This window comes from Coturnix japonica, chromosome 5 (genome assembly GCF_001577835.2).
Source record: "Coturnix japonica isolate 7356 chromosome 5, Coturnix japonica 2.1, whole genome shotgun sequence".
Taxonomy (NCBI): Eukaryota; Metazoa; Chordata; class Aves; order Galliformes; family Phasianidae; genus Coturnix; species Coturnix japonica.
This window is the reverse complement of record NC_029520.1, coordinates 19,077,959-19,099,625: the sequence shown is the minus strand read 5'-3', so window position 1 is coordinate 19,099,625 and position 21,667 is coordinate 19,077,959. Positions and strand designations below refer to the sequence as shown.

Here is a 21,667-nt window from a genome sequence, read left to right as displayed (position 1 = left end):
CTTTGCCCGTGGTTTTGCCATCTCTAAATTAGACAACTTTAGTGATATATTTAGCAGAGCTAGTCAGTGCAAAATATGCTATTAAGCATCATCATTAGAAATCATATGGTAGTTGGTCAAAGGTATCACAGCAGTCATAGGAAGGAACAGGCTGACTGAAGACACTACTTGTCACAGGGAGGGTGCATCAACCTCTGGAGATAATCACCTTTTCCATCTGCTGAAGATGCAGCCAACACAACAGGTTTATATTTTAAAATGGATTAAATAAAAGGTTTAATCCTTAAGTAGTTAGCTCATCCTGCAAAGAAGCACACATTTGCTCCATCAAATTCATTGATATCCCTCCTAGAACGCTGTCTAACTTATCTTCTTGTAAGATGGGCATCATTAGTTTTTCCCTAACACTTGAATGCAACCTAAACATTCAAAATCACCACCCTTCCTACTTTTGCAGCAGCATTTAAGACACAGTAATGAGAAATAAGAGCAATACATCTGAATTCTTCAAGATGGGAGTTGGTGCTCCCCAGAAGATCCTGAAGTGGAATCTTCAGGACACGTGCCTTACTGCTGGCATTAGCCCAAGCTTATGCTTGAGTAAATTGTTTTCTTCTCTGCACTGATTTTATGCACCGTAAGCAGCTGATGGAAACTACTACAACACTTTGAAGACTAACTTAAAATTTATGAGAAGACAGTTCACAGGAAAGCAGGGGCTATTTCATAATTAGTTGCATGGAAGATACAGCAATAAGCAGCTGAGCAACAAATAAACAGCCGTAATGGATGTCTTATGAGTAAGGTAACATACGTTCCCTTGAAGTATTTAACCAATATTCAGAACAAAATACACGAAGTCAGACTACCCCAGTTTTGAAGAACCGTTACAAGAAATGAACTCCTCAAAAATGCCAACAGACAAAGAAGATAAATAACTTCCTATCTCCTTGGTGGCAACACCAGTTTATAGTATGATCATCACACAAAATGTAGGGCACCTGCCCACCTTTTGTATGATGTCTGTATGCCATGCTCCTTGCTACACTTGTAATGAAAACACCAACCAACCAACTCAACCACTGTAAGGAAGATGTAAGCTGACAAGGGTATTAATGCCTAATTTTAAGTGTGCATCAGTGCTGTCTATGAGCAATGGCAGGTGATTAGAAAAGGTTTATTTTCATTCCATCTTTGACAACGCCAGTACTGCCAACTTGTGACCCACATACAGCTGCTTTAGGTTCTTATGGATAAGCTTTGCCCTTTACTTAAATCTTGCCATTGCTCATCACCAGTGAGACAGACACAGTAGAAGCTTCAGTGTGTGGCCATCACTTGATTCAACCAAATGGCACATCTGAGAATTAAGCAGTAAGCTGGATCTTCTAGCTAAGAAAACTTTCTGCATATTATTATTTTTCTAACTCAAACAGAACTTCTTTCCTTTAACACGTACCTACCTTATTGGCTTCTCCCAAAGCTCCAGGTGAGAAGTCTCCACAGTTTCTTCTCCCAGTCCATACTCTTTGTGGCACTGTATTAAGACTTTCTTGAAAGTGATCCGACTCCCACAACAACAGAACTTATGCAGACAGATCTCCAGTCAACATGATCAGGCTTCCAAACAGCCTCAGGAAAGGAATACGATTTGACTTGCTGCTGGCTCAGATGACAATCAGAAATTCAACACACACACACGTTTTTAATAAAAATCTACCCAACAGCAGTACTTGCTCATACCTCTGTGAGGCTTTCTAGATTAATAAAAAAAATTACTTGCAGTAAAACAGAGGTAAACATTTGCATTAGAACTACTCATCTTCAATTATATATAAAAATATTCAGAGATCATTTGATGAACTGAAAAGTTACAGTAAATTACAAAAACTACATTGATGTCATAAGTTCCACCACTGCCATTCTGGCTTTTAATTTCTGTCACTGAAAGAAAGGAGAGGAGTTTCCCATGGATACAGAGCAAACTATTATCTAACTAGGAATGCTAAAGGGTCTGCCAACTCCCAACTCTACTTGCTCCAAAAGAAATGCAGCAGCTCCCCAAGGCTAGTTTCCTTCAAACAGCGCAAGACACACAGAGGAGAAGCCACGTTTTGTTCATAAACAATTTATTTGCAATATGTGCCCTTGTTAATTCAACAATGATGTATGGAGAATCATGTCCTCCACTGACCAAAGAGAAAACTGATTTGGAAATCTTCCATCTGACTCATTTGCTGATGATACCTTGACAATGACTCCGTCCCTGCTCCTTCTCAGCTGATGAAAGTATGGCTCAGAGAGAGCAGAAACTTGCACCTTACTCGGAAATGACCAGAAATACGGTGAACAAAGAATCAGTAAAACAACCATTGAAGGAGGCAGAGGGCTATGAATATACAGACAAATATAAAACATCTTATTGGGATCACTACTCTTTTTTTTTTTTTCCTCCCTGCCAGTAAGATTAAAAAAAACACTTTGACTTCAGTGTCTTGCTGTTCCCCACCCTTCATTCCCTCATCTCCAACAGAAATAAATCATTCCAAAAGTGCTAGATGTTCCTAACTCCTTTTTATTTTGTTTTCTAAATAAATGTTCGAAATTCTGTGCCTCTCCTTCCAAAAAAGCAGGCAATGTTGCATGGAGTAAACAGGACTGGACAAAGCATGAGTTTCACATGGATGAATTGCTGATTATCTCTTCTTACTATTTAGTATGGGTGTGTGCTTTGCATTTCTATTGACCTAGATTATAAGACATGAAGCGAGTCATTTTGGACGCTGAATGCCAATCTGAGCATTAAGGAGAAACTAACGGTGCCTGGGTCCTGTTACAGGTGGTTATGGACTCATGGAACTTCCTTGGTTTAATATTTACATGGTTGTTTTAAAATTACTGTCTGTGAAACATTTTCCAAAGATGTCTCTATATCTGAGAAAAGATAAAAGAACCCTTGATCCAAATCCCATCTCTTTTCAGAAGTCTTGTTAAAAATTTCGATTCATCAATTTATCTCAGCACACTTAAAAGCAGAGTAGTGAAGAATGGCTTTAAAAAAAAAAAAAGAAAAAAAGAGAAAAAAACGCCAATCTCTATGGAGACCGTCGCTCTTTTTTCATAAGTAAATGACACTGAATGGTTTGGATTCGATTCTTTGCTGGGGCAAACTCCGGCTGAAGTTTTAATGTTGACTCATACCATTTCATCGCCTTTTCAAACTCTTCCTATAAAAAAAAAAAAAAGGGCAGAAGATTGTATAAAGTCAGATTCTAAAAACAGCGACCATTAACTTCCTTATTCTTTCTTTTCCTCCTCCAGATAACTCTGGTAACCTCTTGATTCAAATAACTGCAGAATATTACTGACCAATTCTCTTGCCTTTTATTTTTAATCATCTATCCGAATACTCTTGCTGTAAAATAGTTAACAACAAATCCCAAGACTTAAACTGAATACAGTAACTTTTTCTTTAAGATGGCAGCGAAGCACTGAAACAGGTTGCCCAGATCGCTGGTAGATGCCCTGTCCCTGGTAACATCTGAGGTAATGCTGGACAAGGCTCTGATCAACCTGATCCAGCTGTTGGTATCCCTGGTCACGTTTTGTCCTATTGCTAGCCATTTCACATAATGAATTACATGGCTTCACTGAGAAATCTCTCAGATCCAGGAGAATAAAGTTATCCTTAGGCACCGTGCTCACTTGCAAAAGACACTGGCAACTCAAGCATAAAACTTCAACTTCATTTCTTTCAAACTACTGTCAGAAGCAATAGTTTAAAAAGAACAAAGTCATTCCTTTCTTCAGACTGTTTCCACTGTGTGTTTAACAGCACCTTGCATTTCAACTCTTTTCAACCCCAATAGCCACAATATACCATTACCTGCTCAACTTACCCTGTTATCAGCATGATCCCCCCTAACCAAAAGAGCAAACTGTTACAGACAGATGACTAGTGCTAAATACTGGCAGTGATAGATAGGGAAATGTGTAATTGAAAATATTTTTGTCATGAATATACATATCAACTATGTTCCAGTTTAACGTTGCCTCTCCTACCCTTGAAATATAGTGGTCCTGTTAAATAAAAACTCCCAGGAAACTAATCCAGCTTTAGTAAGGAAAATGTAACAAACATTTTGCATTCATGTGAAACAGTGAAAGCTGAATTACAGATTGGAATATATAGGAAGTATGATGAACTTTGAATTCTTTCTGTAAATTATTTTGGGTGTTGATAAACCAAATAATGAAATTAAACATCTCTTGTGTTTGTTTATTGCAACTGCAAACTGGGTTTTACTAACTACACTAAACTAAGCTCTTCAGGTTGGAAACTCACGTCTATCATTAATTTCCCAGTGTAATAAAAATATACTGTATTTGTTTAGAATGGAAGCCAGTCAAAATCATCAATTATTTGCTATTGTCGTTACAAAGCGTTGTAGGCGGCATCCTGAAGCCACACTGTAACAACACTGGAATTCATGTATTATATGAATAATAAAAAGCTTTGATGCTCCAAAAAAAGTACATGAAAAAAATATTTTCTTATTGATAGCCTCCCTGTTTCATGAGTGTTGCTTCTCCAAGATTATCTGAGGAAATGTGAATCCCATGTGCCACAGAAACAGCACATCAGTGTAAGAGGCATTCTCACCATTGCTACGTAGACATTTGCCAGTGTGAAATGATTAACCACAAAGTGCGGTGCTATTTCCACTGCCATAGTAGCCACAATGATAGCATCATTCCAAAGTCTGGCGTTGTGGAAGATGTTTGCCAGGCTTATTAGTGGTACATCCTGTAAGAGAAGAGAAAATGATCAACAGTGAGGTTCTTTCCACTGAAATTGTTTCAGAAGCAAGAAGACTGACAGAAGGCTCCACCACCTGGTCACTTTGAAGGTGGTGAGTTACACTTACCAGAGAAAAAGCATCTGACCCTGAGCTATAAACAAACAAAAACAGCAATTCATACACACCTATCTGCTCATGCAAATGAGCAAATATTGCTGTTGCATAGACAAATAACTCAAAAATTAACTCACATAAAAATAAATGTATGCACTACGATATTTAAAGATGCTGTTACTTTTTCCCCCAAAGCTAAGATGTGCTCTAAGAGGCGAGAGCAGCTCTTTGATCCCTCTCCTTCAGCAGTTGTATAAAAGGAATCTGAGTAAAGATAAAGTAGGGAAGTGAAAAAAGGGTTAAACATTAGTGCAACTCACACACTGTTTTCTCCCCCACCTCTGCCACAGATTTCCTATAAGATGCTGGCTAACAGCTATAAACAAAATCTTCACAGAAAGTCATCAGTGTTTTTAACTTCTGAATTTCCAGACTGTGTTTGACTGACAAAACTGTGGAGCTCTGACAGCTGTAACAAGCTCTCAGGGAACTGGCTTTCACCCCTATGGAGGATAAAATACTGCTCAGAGGTGAGCTGCAGATGCCCTCAACAGAACAACTGAAAATTTAAGATGCATTTGATCCTTTCCTCCTTGATGCCCCCCACTTTAAAAGCACAGATATATTTTACGGTAAAAGACTTGTACAAGATGAGGCTAACAAAGATTCAAAGTGTGACGTAACAGAAGGATGTTTAAGCCTGTAGTGCCCAGCAGAGAAGTGTTAAACCCACTGAAATGCAGGGACAGTGCTCTTTTGCAGCCCACATTCAACAGGTGGTGAAAGTCTTGAATTTTCACCACTAGCTGATATACAGGACATATACAAATTCCTGATACACACAGTTCTAGTTAGAACAATTGTATGTGAAAACTAAGTAGCTATCTCACAAGGACAACATTATTTTATTTGTGTAGCAGGCAGATGTATACACACCTTCATGTGATGGGGTGCATAGTGTAATGCTTGCCGTAAACAATCAATCGCCTTCTTTCCTTGGCCTTTCACCCTCCAGTAGAGAGCTGCCATACTAGAGAGGACCCACGAAGTCTGATTCTGGAAGAGAACACAGAAATGAGTCATACAGACACCTGTAGTGAACAACCTTCCTGACTTCAAATTTACTCAATATATTGGGATAGAGGATGCTTCGCTTAAAAATAGCATTCAACTATTCCAAAGCGTCCTAAGAATTCATCTAACAACATATAAACAATAGCCTCAAGACTGCCAAATGAAACAGAAATTTCAAGTGCAACATCATTTTCTTAATCTTTTGTACAGTAACAACAGCTTTAGCAGTCACAACAGCTTCTAACCAGCTGTCAGGTGCTGAGCATCTAGATGTGTATACACATTACCATATAAGCTAAGTTGGTTGATTGGACTCCTGATGCTCTCTGTAGCCATCAGAAGGAGAAAAGATAGTCTGAAGATAGTCTGGGATGCAACTCAAAGCAGAAGCCTGAACTGTCCAGTTGATCAAGTTTGTTCCCTCCAGTTGGCTGACTCCCATGCCACATGTTAGAAAGGAAAATACTATGTGCTTGAATTCAATGGACTGAGATACTTAAAGTTAGCGTTTATTCTTGCAAATGCAATTAATTAAGTAGTCATCTTGACCTAACTCGTGTGAATAATTAATGACACCAGTAGACAGAAGAGTTGTGCTTTATTTTCATCACAGCTAATTTTATGAAGAATTATGTTTCTCTTCTGTTAGTAGTAAATTTTCAGCTTATTTGGACAAAGCTTGCTGTTTGCAGGGGCAAGTGTAGTATGTAAGACAAAAATTAGCATATTGGAAGTCAAAAGAAACTAAGCGTACTATGCAAGCTTAAGAGAAATATCTTCATTTTCTGGGAACGATAAAGGCTTATTGATTTCAGTTTCAAAGCGCAATAACTTTCTTAGAGGACCTTCAGAAGAATAGGCCAGGGGCACCAAACTGTTCTGGTAGAACCCTCTTTCATATAATAGTTGGACATATCTTCCTGACACTGGAAATACACAACAGTCAGTGCATCCTGGTCTGCCTTGTACATCCTGGGAAAATTACATCCCTAAGCATTCCTCCAGCTGAGGTCCTCAGTAGCCTTGATCTAGATAGGAAGCTTGGTTTTCTCAGCGGGGAACAGGAAGTGCAGCCTTGTACATGGTGCTATACCACTACCTGAATGCATCTGACACTTCAGCTCAACAATGCATAAGGAAACAGCAAATAGGTATGAAAGAGAAGAAATCTCTCCCTGCCATAACTGCAATTGGAAGAGCTGAACCATGAATTAGCTATGACTTTCCATAAGCTCCAAGTGAATGTAGCATCAGAAGAGAAAGACTGAGAATTATTAAAAAAGTTCAATATCAGAGAATGGCTTAGGCTGGAGGGAACCTTAAAGATCCTCCAGTTCCAATCCTCCCTGCAATGGGCAGGGTTGCCACCCACAAGATTAGGCTGCCCAGGTCCCCATCCAATCTGGTCTCTAACACTTCCCAGCGATGGGGCATCCACAGCTTCTCTGAGCAACCTGTTCCAGCACATCACCACCCTCTGAGTAAAATTTTCCTCCTAACATCTAACCTAAACCTCCTCTTTTTTTGTTTAAAGTTATTTCCCCTATCACTGTCAGACAGTGTAAAAAGTCAGGAGCTTCTTAGCTCCCTTCAAATACTGGAAGGCTGCAATGAGGTCTTCCCAGAGCCTTCTCTTCTCCAAGCTAAATGAGAACTACTCTCAGCTTTTCTTCAGCAAGGGTCTGAGGTGCTTCAGACCCTTGATCACCTTCATGGCCTTCCTCTGGACCCACTCCAACAACTCTGCATCCCTCCTGTATACAATACGCATCAGCAGCCAGCAATACAGCTCACAACAGGGTTGCAAATACTGGGAAATTTTACAAGTTTAGGTTTTTGAAGAAAGACAAGCAAAAGACCTGAGAGAGGGACTTCCAACTGTAAGTAAAGGATAAAGAGCTCAAGTAAAAGCCTGGGAGGGCATTACAGATGCTGAATAGACAGAAATGTCAAGTCTAAATATAAATTCAGTCCTTATTTCAGATAGATGGTTTGAGACTGGTTTGACTGCTAAGCCAAACAGTATGTCCAAGACATAATTCTTCTTCACATTCATACCTTTTCCAGAGCTTTGGCTATTCGAGTACCAACTTGTTCTAATGACTGTGGTGAGTACTGGTCTTTACCAAGATTCTGTAGCACCTGTGAAAGAGAAATGACAAGTACTTAGAGGATGGAAAACGAGAAAAGACATCCTTCACTTGTTGGCTACTCTTTTCACACAACATTCTGCAAATCTCTGACTTATTTGAACCTAAACATCACTGTATAACTTGAGTTAGTACTATAATCAGAGCGTTTTAACTCCATGCCATCAAATTTTGAGAATTGTAGAAGTCAGTGTATACTCTGTTTTATTTTTCTTCCACTAATTCATCTATCTAGAGCAATAAAAATCAAGACAGCAATTGTGTTTTAGTATTTCTCCCATCTCAGATCACAGAAGGTTGGGAAAACAGCCTGGTAAAAATACCATGTTCAGCTTGCATCATCCTTGTCTTATTCAGGTGCTCATGTACTGCAGAGCATTTTGGAAGACAGAGCACTAAACGTATCCTAAATCTGCTATGGTATAGATATTTTGGTGTGACTGCCTTCAACTGTGGCATACCTCTTTAAGCTGACTCTCTCCAGTGTAATGCAGGCTTGCTCGACTAGAGACACCTTGCAGGTGGTCCAAAGTATGCATACTAGCTGGCAGATTGGGGTTACAAAGGGGCTCCATGGCTGGTTCTTGCAGTTGTGTAGCAAAATCAATGTGCTCTGTAATGCTACAAAGGTAAATAATTGAATCAGTCAGGAGAAGAAAATAAATGTCATTACAAAGTTCTCTAGTGAGTGTAAAGTGCACAGAAGAATCTCCTTTGAACAACTTGAGAAGCAAAAGAAACTGGATCTTCAGTCTGAAGTTGCTCTCTTCTTTGAAAGTCTACTGATTAATACCACATCATGTTTTCAAATGTGATTTTCAATCCTGATACTTCCTTCTTACTTTAAAGAACAATAACATCTTCAGTTAATGTACACTTGAGGCCATACAACTGCCTTGCTTTGTGTGAGTGGTTTAAGGTCCATATATAAGATACCTACTCAATGTTTTTAGCAGAAACAGCAAGCCACGTGCTAGCCACGGTTGTGAGCTCTACCCTACGGAGTTTCAGACACTCATCAGGACTTGGCCACCCCAGGCTGCGATAGTCATGCCTCTTTCCTGGAGAGAAAAAGAAAAAAGAAAAAGAAATAAAAGGGATTCTTTTCAAGCAGAAAGACTTAGTATAATGAATTATAAAATACACCAGTAGATACATTCCCTACAACATAAAAGTCACAGTGCTGTTGTCAGATTTCTTTAAGAACAACTCCATTTCTAAATATACTGAATAGAACTTGTGGGATGCAAAGACAGAAGTGGATGCTATGGAAGATTTGAAAGCGAAGTTTTAAGATACGAATTATAAGTTAAGAGTTTTTCCAATAGCTGCAGATTAAAAACGATGACTAAGAACTAATAAAAGTTGATCACTCCATCTTCTGACAATCCGAGACAAAAAATACAACAATTTCTTATCCAAGAATAAGATTTTACTGCACGCACTCAAGACAGCAATATTTCTGAAACACTTACAACCTCTCATTTTGGAAAGGAGTTAACCAAGCAAGGGAAAGGTTAAAAATCCACTCTATTTTAAGAAACTGATCTTCACATTTGATCCAAAATCCACTGAAATCTTCCCCTTATATTAGGTGGATATTGTACCAAATCCTACAAATCCAACTTGTGTTAACCACTAGGAAATGTGCTTCTCTCATCAAAATCCTCAGAACTGTTTTGAAGGTAAGAAAGATTCATCATAGCCTTAAATTCGCACAGCGAGAGGCCAAATTCACAAACACAGAGGTCTATCACATCAGCTACATATGCAGTATTCTGGTACCTATTTCTGGTTACCTAAAATTTTGACTTCTTGGATGCAAGATCTATTTCCCAGCAAGGTGTAAGTGCTTCACCACAATTCTGCAAAACGATGATAAAGTCTGCAACACTGTGTCTTTTGTAAAATACTCTGATCAAAGGAAAATTAACTTTGAGAAACTGGGAAATACCAGAGGGGAAAGATTATTTTTTGTTATTGGCTCTGTGCAGTACTTGATTTAGAGTTACTATCGGCATGAACAGCAAGAGATGGTGAAAGGCATGAAAATGTTACACAGGTCAGTTATCAAAGTACCACTCAGACAAAGGACAGTCAGCTTCATTTCCCTGTTCTGCTTGAAATTCCCCAGGTGACCTCTAAGGCATTACTTAAACTTCTGATAATGTAGTTCTTGTAAAGAGGATGTCAGCAGACCTTGCCTCTCAGGAGTGCGAGAAAGTTAATGACTTTACAATTAAGGGATGCTGTGTAATAAAGCCAGGAAAGTAGCTCAGGGAGAGAACGCACACTGAGAAAAGGAAAGGTACGTCCTCACAAATGGTAACTGTTGTCATGCAATCTTCCTTATTTAATTTAATAATTTACATTTGTTAGTTGCTTATAACTTTTTAAGCTTGCTGAAGACTTCATGTAAAAGCCTTGAAAAATGTGAATTACCTTCTAGGTTATCAAACTGTCAATGACTAGAATGTACAGGAGAAAACATTTTTGCATACCTATAACATTAAATTTTTACATCAGCTGAAATCATGGTAAGATGAAATGTATTATAATAATTATTCATGCTTTCTTCCTAGGCATCAGTAGGTCCCAGAAATTCCAAGTTTTAATCAAAGTAATCAAGTGCTGATAATTTCTGTCCAAATGAATGCACTGATGGAACTAACTTGCACTATCTTCATAGATCTCTCCACAATACTTGCTCCTTAAGTAGCAAAAACTCCACCTCTCTCTCTCTGCAAACTTGCTCATCCAAATTGGTGCAAGGACTGTGCTCTCCACTAGCTCTACTAAATCTTCTCTTCTAATATCACCAAACATCACAGTGGAACACTAAGTTCTATTTATTTCTACTAAACAAGACTTCCTGTATTTTGTTTTTGAATTGTGTAAGTTATGTTTAGTCAATAATAAAGTCAAGCTTTTACCCCAGCACCTCTCATCCGGTAAAACAAATAAACAAACCTAACTTCTCTTTCCATTCAGTTTTAACAAAAAAATTAATTTCCTCCCCCTCTATTTACTATTTCTACTGACATGATCACTGTCTATCCACTTTTACCACTTGATTTCCAGAAGTTCTGGGTATTATCTAGAAAGTTTTCATACAGTGAATTAAGTTACCCTATACTTCATGAGGAAGGTACTCATGAAAGAGATCTGTTGTTTTTCCACATTCTCATTAAGAAGGTATATTTCACTATGTCATTTTTGTAGTGCATGTTTATGGTAATAAGCCAGTGTAAAATAAAAGTTGCCATGAAATAAACCACAGTCTAGAGGAAGGTGTCCCTGCCTACAGCAGGGGGTTGGAACTAGATGGCCTTAAAGGTCCATTCTAACCCAAATCACTCTATGATTGTACAGTAATTCAAAACCTGCAAGGGATTTGCTTTCTCTCAAAGTGGCAAATTACCTATTGGTCCAGGAGAAGGTATCTTTGGTCCACTGATTTCCAAGGCAGTTCGATAGAAGTTTTCATTTTCTCCATTAGTCCCTTCTTCTCCGTTTCTCCCAGTTGGCTCCTGGAGATCCAAGTTATCAGCTTTTGGTTTCTTTAAACGTTTGACCTGAAAAGTGATCTACCAAAAGGACAATATTGGCAAGGTTAACATTAAGGAGCATCACAAGTATTATCTGCTCCAATATGCTACCAATTTTAGCCCAAAGATTCAATTCCAAAGATGTTACAATGAGATCTCATCTCCTCCCCATCTCAATACATTCTCTAAGCTGGCTCATTTTCAATGCATCTTGCTACGCCAACAACATACAACTTCAGCCTCTAACCTAAGAGAAAACCAGTTTAACCTCTGAAGAGCTGAAATGCATTTCTCATTACATATTTTGTTAGCAACGTGACGACTACAAGTATTTTGTTAGAAAAACTAGGACATCTGGTTAAAATCTTGTCTCCTTTGTAACTTGTATAGGTAGCATCCAGCAACATCCAACATCCAAGCACCTGCTGTTGATAATCAATGATATCAGTTTTAGTGGATGCCTTTCCTTTGGAATGGACTGAAACGAGCAGTTCATTTCATATAAACCACTAACCAGCTCTCTGTAACCCACAGGGAAGTTCCCAGAAACTGTCCTAGTCTTTCCCTCTCTAAAATTAAGTTGGTACAAGATTTTTACAAACTCATCCAAACTTACCCATTCAGCTTCATCATCATCACCACAGTCCCCAAAACAGGAGCTTGCCAGGCCATCCTGAGCCCCCTTCTTTAGGACACGGATTCCCTGCAAGTCCATCCGACGACCTTTTACTTCCAGAGCCCCTTCAAAAGCTTCTTGAGGCCATGAATTTTCAAACTCATCCACCAAAGCCAGCATCTCTTCAGACATCTGATCATCTTCTAAACTCTCCACTCCTTCTGAATCATTGCTTTCTGCAGTAACAGTGTCTAAAAGAAAATACCATAACCTCACTTCTTCCTAGCTTCATCCATAGTTTTTTTTATGAAAGATTTTCTTTTTTTCTTCCCCTTCCCCCCATGATCTGACTCTTTCATTTGCACAGACTCCATACTCACTCTATGCTGCATATGGAGAAAGGGACTAGAGAATGCAAACTATATCCTTTACCTGGGAAAGCATCCTAACCTTTGATTTCACTTTTTGATTTTATGCACTTTCATGTCAGGCTTGGAAAAGAACAGTAAACACAACAAAGTATTACTCTCTACTTTACAGGCAGAAGGGAATAATGTAGCTACTTGGAGGAAGGAAGACAACTCTTCCAAAAAATCTAGAAAATCATTCATCTGTCAGTACCGAACTTTAAGGCTGACTCACTTTCCAGTCTCAAGATGGAGGGATCCTTTACGGAATGCTGAGTAAAGATTTCTGTATCTTCTGTAGCTCCCCCAGAGTGTCCTTCTGCCATTTCTGTGACTGACTTGTGGTCAAAGTATTTCTCCTTGTCATGTCTACCTTCTGGACTTTTCTCATGACAGTGACCTAAAAGAGAAGAATGTATTGGTACACCACATAAGACTGTTCCTTTTGGACATAAGCACACAGTCTTGCAGTTTTCTACACACAGATTAGTAGCACAGTTTCACAAAGTATCAAAGCCATTGCTCAGTGGAAAACAAAAACAAACCGAAACAACCCTGCTCCACCTTCTGACGTGGTAGACTACCTAAAAAAGTTACAGAAAATGTTTTTATGTATACACCGTGAATGACTAATGAAAGAAAACACAAGCTGCGCAGTACTTGAGAAATAACTGTGTGGTGGTAGCACCTTAAATGAGTGTTTCCAAAGTGTATTTTTAGTGACGCTGCACTGCACGCAGGAAGCCATTTGGAGAAATTCAAACACAGAGCTGCAACAAGTCATCCTAAAGTCAGCCAGCCAGCTTGCAATTAGGCCATTAGATAAGCAAATGTTCAAACCAGAAGCTGGTAACTTCAGAAACTGTCCTAACATCTACTACATAATTATATTCTTCCCTTCCTACTTAAATCTATCAGCGACTCCTTCTTTAATCCTCTTGCATCTCTCTCTGGGCTGTTAATAAAAAAAAATAAAAATAAAAAAATCATTGGTTTCATTGCAAAAAAAACCTCTCCAATCTATGGAGACCCTCATGTTTATTTCACAGAGAATGGTGTGTACAGAATGCTAAAGCTTAAACTAGTCCCCCTCCCTGCCATCAAAACCAGTCCGATTGATGCAAGTCATGTGCTACTCAGTAATGTAATGACCACAACTCACTTTGCAGAAGGTCAATTCATCATTAGTACAAAGAGGGGAAAAAAAAACAACACAAAAGGGACAAAATTCAGATAACTATTTTTGAGATAAAAACACCAAAAATAAAAAGAAAAAAAGGGAAAAAAGCTAGAAATAGCAAGTGAGAGGAAAAAAAAGACATAATTCTACTTAAGACTAACCTTGTTAATATTAATTTACAAATAGTAACAGCTAAAAGCAGACTAGATGAGAGTGCTGGCCTTCTTGGGACCTAAGAGCTGCTATATATAGAAATCCAGGTGGCCTGATTTTTTGAAATTACTGCTTTCAGTTGCCTGATGTCACAGAAGGAAAAACAGGGTGGCTGAAAAAAGAAGAGAAGGCCTTGGATGAGCTTAGCATGGACCTGGTGATATGGAAACACTGCCTTCAGAATGTTACAGCTCGTATCACCTGCATGCCTGCAGAATAACTGGGAAGGACAAGTTCCATCAAAGGAACAATGTAGCTCCAGATTCCAGAAACATTCCCTGGTGGCAGAGCATGACCCATGTCATTTCAACACCTACTGCACACCACGTGGGTGAAGGACAAAAGTGACTGTTGCCCTAGGAATGCTCAATTATACAGTATTTCTTCTTATTCACATAATCACAGAATTATCAAGATTGGAAAAAACCTAGAAGATCATCCAGTCCAACCATCACCAACACTTCCCAGTTAAATCATGTCACTCAACACAACTATTCACAAATATTCATGTTTGACCGTGGCTATTTAATGTAAAAACTGGGAGAAGAAAAAATGAGAAAAGTTTGGAAGTTATAAAGCAAATCCACTGGGTAGAAAAAACAATAAAGATTCTAAAACAAAGCATGGGGAGCCTAAGGATGGAAAGCATAAAACGGTATTGTTTGTTAGAGGTCTTTATTCCTTAGGTCATTTTAATCTGCTTAATTTTTGGGCTGATGTGAAAGTGCTTGTACGGCACTATTGCAAGACACGGTCTCAACCAACTTGACATGAGGGAATGCCATACACTTTAAGTACAGAAAAGACCTGATCATGTTATCCTTTCCATCTAACATTGACCATTTTGATTTTAAGGGCCCCTCTTCAATTTTCATCAATGCGTTAGCACCTATTACAGCTATTACAGCTACAGAACCACACAGCAAGAAGTCAAACTCCATGATTCCAGATGCACACTCAAAACCGTGTTATTCACAAAGAAATGTAGTGACAATAACTACCTTTTCTTATGAAGAGAGTAGCATACTACTCTTTAAACATGAAAATTAATAACAATAATATCATTAGACCACACAAAAACTTTGGGGGTGCTTGTTGCTCCAGTGATACTGTATTTTTTTGTATTAAATATATTCATTAGAGAAACAAAACTGAAGAACAGCATATTGTCATCTATCATTTTATAGGACAAGTCCTGTCCAGCACTATTTGAGCAACTCTCCTTCAAGGAACATCTAAAACATGAGCTTTGACTTGGACAGTGTTAATAACTCTGGGGATTACATACTGCACAGACCAATTACCTTCATGTTTCAAGGTGAACAGATCATTTCATAAAGCACTTGTGAGCTATTAAAAGAAAACGTGTTATTCTGATTGCATACGATATTTGGTTGCAGAAGAAACTGATTATCTTTAGACCAAGACATTTGTTGAGGGGAAAAAAAAATCCAGACCAGGCCAGTTACAAGTTTTTTTAAAGCAACAGGGTGAGCAGTAACAAGAAAAGAGACATATCTTTAGCAACTATTGCTGCTCTGATAGACAGAATTATAAATTATAATGCTTCTATTAGAATTTTTGCTCTAAAACTCATGCATTTCTTACTCATTCCCTTTAATTTAAAAAAAAAAAAAAAAAACCAAAACACAACACATTTACACTTCAAAGAATAAAATAAAATCCCACGATTGAGCTATGAAAGCAGAAACTGCAAACCACATTGCAATGACAGAACAGAGCTGTCATTGGAAACACAACAAATCCACCCAAGTTGCATGACTGAATGGTACTCCAGTAGCCATTACAGAGCCATTAATTAACAATTACCTGGCTATGCAATACTGACACTAGTACTCAAAGGGTCTATATTTAAGTGAGGAAGAATACACAAGCTTTAGGATATATTCCCTGCATGCTCTAGGGCTCGAAAAAGACACAAAGCAGATGGGCTGCCTGCACCATCAGCAGCACAGAACTGCCAGAAGCCTTGTTGCACACTAGAAAAGCAAAGCAGTCCATCCAGCAGTAACTCTTGCTCCCTAAAGCCAACAATACCACTGCTAGATTCAACAAGGCACGACGAGGTTTTGCAATCATAATACAAGTGTCCCTCCAGTATCTTTTACAGCTGTAACGTGCTCCAGTGATCACTAAAAATTGCACCTACTACCCACATATCACCATTGTTATTATTCTGGACAGAGAGTAGTAAGTTCCCTCTCAGGCCAAGTATCTCTAGTCAGGTATCAATACTGATACTAGCTGAGAATGACAACGGCAATGCTTCAACATTTAGACTAAGCTTTTGATATGTTTTCTGCCAAAATGGAAGCACCCTTTATTTTAAGCATTATCCCTTTCATAAAAACCCTCCTTTCCAAAATTGAGGATACAAGATAGAACCAAAAGAAACCTCCTCCTCCCAACTCCCCAAAAAAACTAACCTACAGAAACACCATTTTCAATGACAGAGCAGGACATTTTGCTAACGAAAGAAAAAAAGCTTAACAACCAGCAATGAAGAGCACTATGAAAGTAGTATCAAGCATTGTAAAAGTTTCATAAATCCTTACCACATCTTAAGTTCCTCCCCTAGAAGTCGGGTCAGTGGCAACTTAAAGATGATGAGGGGCATACTCAAATCCAGTAGTCATAAAAGTGCACTACACAACAAGCTTTGGTTCGATGCAAAGCAAGTAACAGAACAATTTACACGCTCAAAGTTTAGACTCTTGCACACAAAATGAAGCATTCATTTTTATTATTATTTCTTCAAATGACGGATTTTCAATTAAGAGGATTATAATGTTAAACAATTGCTCTCACTTGTAGCAAAATAGTTTTAAAATGTGATTTGTAACCAAAAGATGCCACTAAATTGGCTTAGCTATAGATTTAAAGATTATCTACTTGTCTCATTACAAGAGCTCTAAGTAAAGCTTTAAAAAACACACAGATGCCAACCATACACGTCCAGATCTCTTCATGCTGACAGAAACACCTCAATATTGTGTAGCAGACTATTCCCTGATGCAGCCACACATTTTCTTTATGAAATATAAGTGATTAAATATACACACACACAAAATAGGAATACAAACCTGTTAAAACTTGAACTGTTTTGTTAAAACAGAGCAAGGGCCATATCTGCTAAACTTCTTGAAGAATTCAGCAGTCTACTACGTAGCAGAATAGAACACTTCAAACTAAAGAACCCCAAAACACCTTTTTCATAACTAGAAACGGAGAGGGGAAAATCAAGGAGGTTGACTATCTAAGCCTTCACTGTGCTCCTTCCTCACTGTCCACTGCAATAAGAGGTGTTGCTTTTACTTTACTACGATGCGCACCTAAAAGCCATAACTTGCTCTACGATGCCTAGGAATAGTATCCAAAATACAATCTAAATTGAAATTCTCAAACCTTGTCAGTAGCTAAGAGAGACTGGAATATAGCCCATTCAGAGTGTGATGGTACTACATAAAGATTAGCAAGGTAGGCAGCAACTCCAACCTGAATTTCAGTTTGTGCTTCAGAAATAGCCTTTTAAAAAATTATTATTATTATTAATAATACTTTTGGAGAAAGAGGGAGATAAAGTAAGAGAAACAAATATATATCAATTCCAAAGATTAAGGTCTATCTTCAGTGAGTTCTCCTGAATGCTCCTGTATTTTTTTTTTAAATGTCAAATAAAATACCTTCCTATTTATTTCTTAACATTAAATGCCCACCTACATTGGATCACAGCATAACATATGCTATGAAGACTGAATGGCCAATATTTCGTCCCTCGACTTCACCACAATGAAGTAGACTTGGATTAAGCCATGGAAATTCTTATTTTAAGTATTGCTGTCATAAAGCAGAGACACTGTTTCATATTTATTTTGCTCTTATCTTCCCTCTGTGTTCAGCCCTATATACCTCTTATGCTAAATATTAAATATTTTGCACATCTCAAGTCCAACTGTTAGATCTCATATTTATGAATTCAGTATCTACAAACTCAAGTCTAAAAGAGACTAAACACAGGAGCGGCCTACTCTAAAAATTAACCCTAGAACAGCTAACAGTTACTCATAACGAGTTAGTTAACTTTCCACTTCTCTCAGCACAGACACTAGAAAGCCTGATGGGTGTACAATGACGTTATGCATGTAGATTTAACTACCACAGTCTGTAAGATTTGTACTAGATGGTAAATTTAAACAGGTTTCTGGAGTGATCTGATTTTGCATTTTTCATAAAATAGTTTTGATAGGTTGTATTTCACATTCATCTGCACACCTTTTCTCTGTGTAACACTGCTTAGCCAGAGCAGATTAACAGTCAATACTAACCCACAACAACTTATAGATTTCTTTGGGACAGATACCAGCACAATCTTCCTCTTAACTGAAGATAAAAGTACAGAGACACAGACAAATTCAAATAGCAAAGGAAGGTGTTGACTGGCCAGGCAGGTACACCCCTTACTAATCTAAGATAGCTTCTGAGTGTTCAGCTGTTTGTCTGACAGGTTACATTTTACACAATTCCTTCGAAAGAGCACAGTTGTTGCTCCAGATGAAAAAGACAAAAATCAATCCTGGTTTTGACAGAGTGATGAATAATAAACAGAATCTGGATTAGCCTTTTCTAGAGTCCAGGCAGGAAACTCCTGCAGAAAACAAAGTTAGACAAGAATACTACCAATTGCCCCAGTTTAGGATTCAAGAGGAAAACATTCTCCTCCCAATGCCAGCATCGTACAAAACAATAAAACAGGCCTTGCAAAAAATACAGGAATTTGGGGAAGAATTCTCTTCCACCCCATAACTGCTGCATCCAAGAAGCAGCTATTTCTTCCTCTAGGGAAACTGGAATTGTCCCAGTTTTGGTCACCAGTAGCCAGAATGGATGACAGATTTCAAGTTTTGAGGATAATCAGAGCACAGCAGATTCTCATGTGAACCAGACAACCAACCTTAAAAGGAAACAAATCAATAAAGTAGACAGATCAGGGGTAGTTAAGTGCCTGGCACTCCATGGCTCAGCATGCAGCGTTCATTTTAATCTGAGCACATGGCATTGCATGCTGCTTTGAGACAATCTCAACATGACTCATTTCAGGCTGAAGCTACACATCACCACTTTATAAGTTCTCAGATTTAAGCCAAGTGAATACAGCCTACAAGGCACTGGCAAGTTGTTAATGAGACTAAACAATGCGTTGTTAGTTCCCCATACGCGGGGGGTCAGGTTCTTTCTTCCAAATATGCTTTAACCAACTCACTAAAACAGTCTATGCAAATTTACTATACATTTGGTTAGCACAAATGCCATCTGCCTTGTGATGTAATTAGGGAACTACCATCCCCCCCCTGAAAAGCTTCTCAAACATATGTAGATGGACCTTTTGAAAAAGGTCTAGATCTGAGCAGAGCATCTTCAGACTCTGTAAGAAATATGAACAGCTGCATGCAAGAAACCACCACTGGTTAATGTCGCCGCCTAAAAGGAGAGGAAGGTAGACAGTAGCAAATGCATCTCATTTTCTCTACATCCCTATCACAAAAAAGAATCACCAAGAGCATTGCAGAGAAACATTAATACCCCTAAAAACTAAAAATGAAGGTATCAAGTGTTAAAAGATTCAGTCAGAAAGGGGATCTTTTCTCTTTCATCCTAACCCCTGATGATCGATCCTCCTATTACATGAGCATGTAATTATGCTGAAGTAACAGAAAGATCCAGATAGTATATCAGGAAGAATCATTTGCACTATGAAGGCAAACAAAAATGGGAATTGTCATACCCTATATAATCTAATACTGTACTACTTTCCCTTTTAGTATTAATAGTTTTGCATCAGTAAACTCCCACTGAACTCTCCATCATGCTATTCCCATCTCCTTAGTCCCGCAGCTGAGAGAATGGCTTTTTTTCCCCTCTTTCCTCCACTGCCAGCTTTTGTTCTTCTGGTCCTGAGAAAAGACAGAATGCATTTAGAACACTAAATATTGTAGGTATTCAAATGGTACAAAGTGACACTGGTGAGTTTTGAGAGCAGCTTTTAGGTACACCATTAACCTGTAAATAAGTAGAGAAAGCACATCTGCTGTGACGTGCTTCCAAGAGCTTCAACATGCATGTTGCATGCTTAGTAGAATGCCCTGTGTGTGAAATATCTACTGTGGGAGACCATCCCTTTTGCACCAATGAACCTGCCCATAACATTGCAGTGAGAGTAAGAGCAACACAAAAAAAAAATGGTCACAGACCCATTCCCTTCCATTAATGTACTCAAATAAATGAAAGTACTAACATTAAATGGTAGTTTAAACATGTTTCTGGAGAACTAAAAAATTCCTCTTTGACATGACAAGCAAGATAAAGAAGAAAAAAGCCTTAAACACACAGTAGTGTTCAGTTCAAAATTATACTCAATTGGTGACTAAATTTAAGAAATCTTAAGAATATAAAAAATGAGTATTTCGCATCTCTGTGTTAGCACTCACAGGAAACACATGTAAAAGAAACATATGTTTGTCCTGGCATACTGAGGCTTTTGCTTAGTGTTTGAGTAGCTGAAACTGCTATAAGAAACCTGAAGCAACTGCAGCTATGAAGTTAAGATTCAGAGGCTTCAACTGTGATGTTGATTTAAGTAAGTTATTTAATTTGCCCATAAGTAAACTAATGGGATTTTAAGCAGAGATTCTCTTTTCAGGTGAGCCTCTCCCTTTTCAGGTCTATCTGCTTGGAGGTCTGAGCTTACTAGCTTTGTAGAACTTTATGTGCTGGGAGATAAAGGAAAACACATACACTTCAGGGCTCAAATATCTTTTCCTCATGTTCTATTTTAAGATGAAGCAGATGAAATAAACCAAGAGTTCCGATTTAATACGGTATGGGATATTTGCACCACAAGAGGGCACTAAGCCCACACTTAAAGCATTGCTGCTAAGCCAACTGCTGAACACATCGCAGAGCTCAGGATGTGTGGAAGTACACACTGCTTTTACAAACTTACATACTCACTGCACAAAAGTAACTGGAGATCTCGATGGCATATAAAGAGAAATTCCTAGCATGCTCTCAATGTCTCTACGTCCAGAAGGGTAGCACAAAGCTTTTTGTAAAAGCACTACCATGCCAAGTAATGAGACAGTAGGACTAGAGACACTTGAAGCTTAAAGCATGTTATGCTTCACGTCTGGAATGCCATTCTACTAATAAGTTTAAGATCTTGAACTTTGATCTTGTCTAAAAGAACATGAAGGGCAAGAGCTCTCACATGCATGAAGTGACTTGAGTTTGCGACACAAATTTGATCCTATACTCAATCCACTGAACCATGCACCCAACTCCCCAAAGCATTTGCTGTAAGTGCATACAGCCCAAAGCGCAGGCAGCCCTACTATTGTTACTTTCCAAAACTCCAAAGAAATGCTCACCAAAGTTAGTTATTAGACCAGAGACAACACTTGACATTCCAATTTCTGGGTGATTTTTCCAGTGGATCAGGTACTGCAAAACAGCTATTCTTTAGTTCCCAAAGGAGATGGAGGAGGT

The 21,667-nt window shown here is 38.4% G+C and overlaps 1 protein-coding gene across 1 annotated transcript in view; it reads right to left on the bottom strand.

Annotated features, from left to right (window-relative positions):
• Positions 1–2,112: 2,112 nt before the first annotated feature.
• The window catches only part of TTC17 (tetratricopeptide repeat domain 17), a 44,554-nt gene continuing 24,999 nt past the window's right edge, over positions 2,113–21,667 (bottom strand). The window contains exons 17-25 of the mRNA XM_015864473.1: positions 12,947–13,111; positions 12,305–12,555; positions 11,562–11,727; positions 9,081–9,201; positions 8,602–8,761; positions 8,049–8,132; positions 5,853–5,972; positions 4,664–4,807; positions 2,113–3,227 (exon numbers count right to left, since the gene is read on the bottom strand). Of these exons, the coding sequence (XP_015719959.1) occupies positions 3,096–3,227; positions 4,664–4,807; positions 5,853–5,972; positions 8,049–8,132; positions 8,602–8,761; positions 9,081–9,201; positions 11,562–11,727; positions 12,305–12,555; positions 12,947–13,111 (1,343 nt within the window). The 3' untranslated portion in view covers positions 2,113–3,095. The remainder of the gene's footprint in view (positions 3,228–4,663; positions 4,808–5,852; positions 5,973–8,048; positions 8,133–8,601; positions 8,762–9,080; positions 9,202–11,561; positions 11,728–12,304; positions 12,556–12,946; positions 13,112–21,667) is intronic.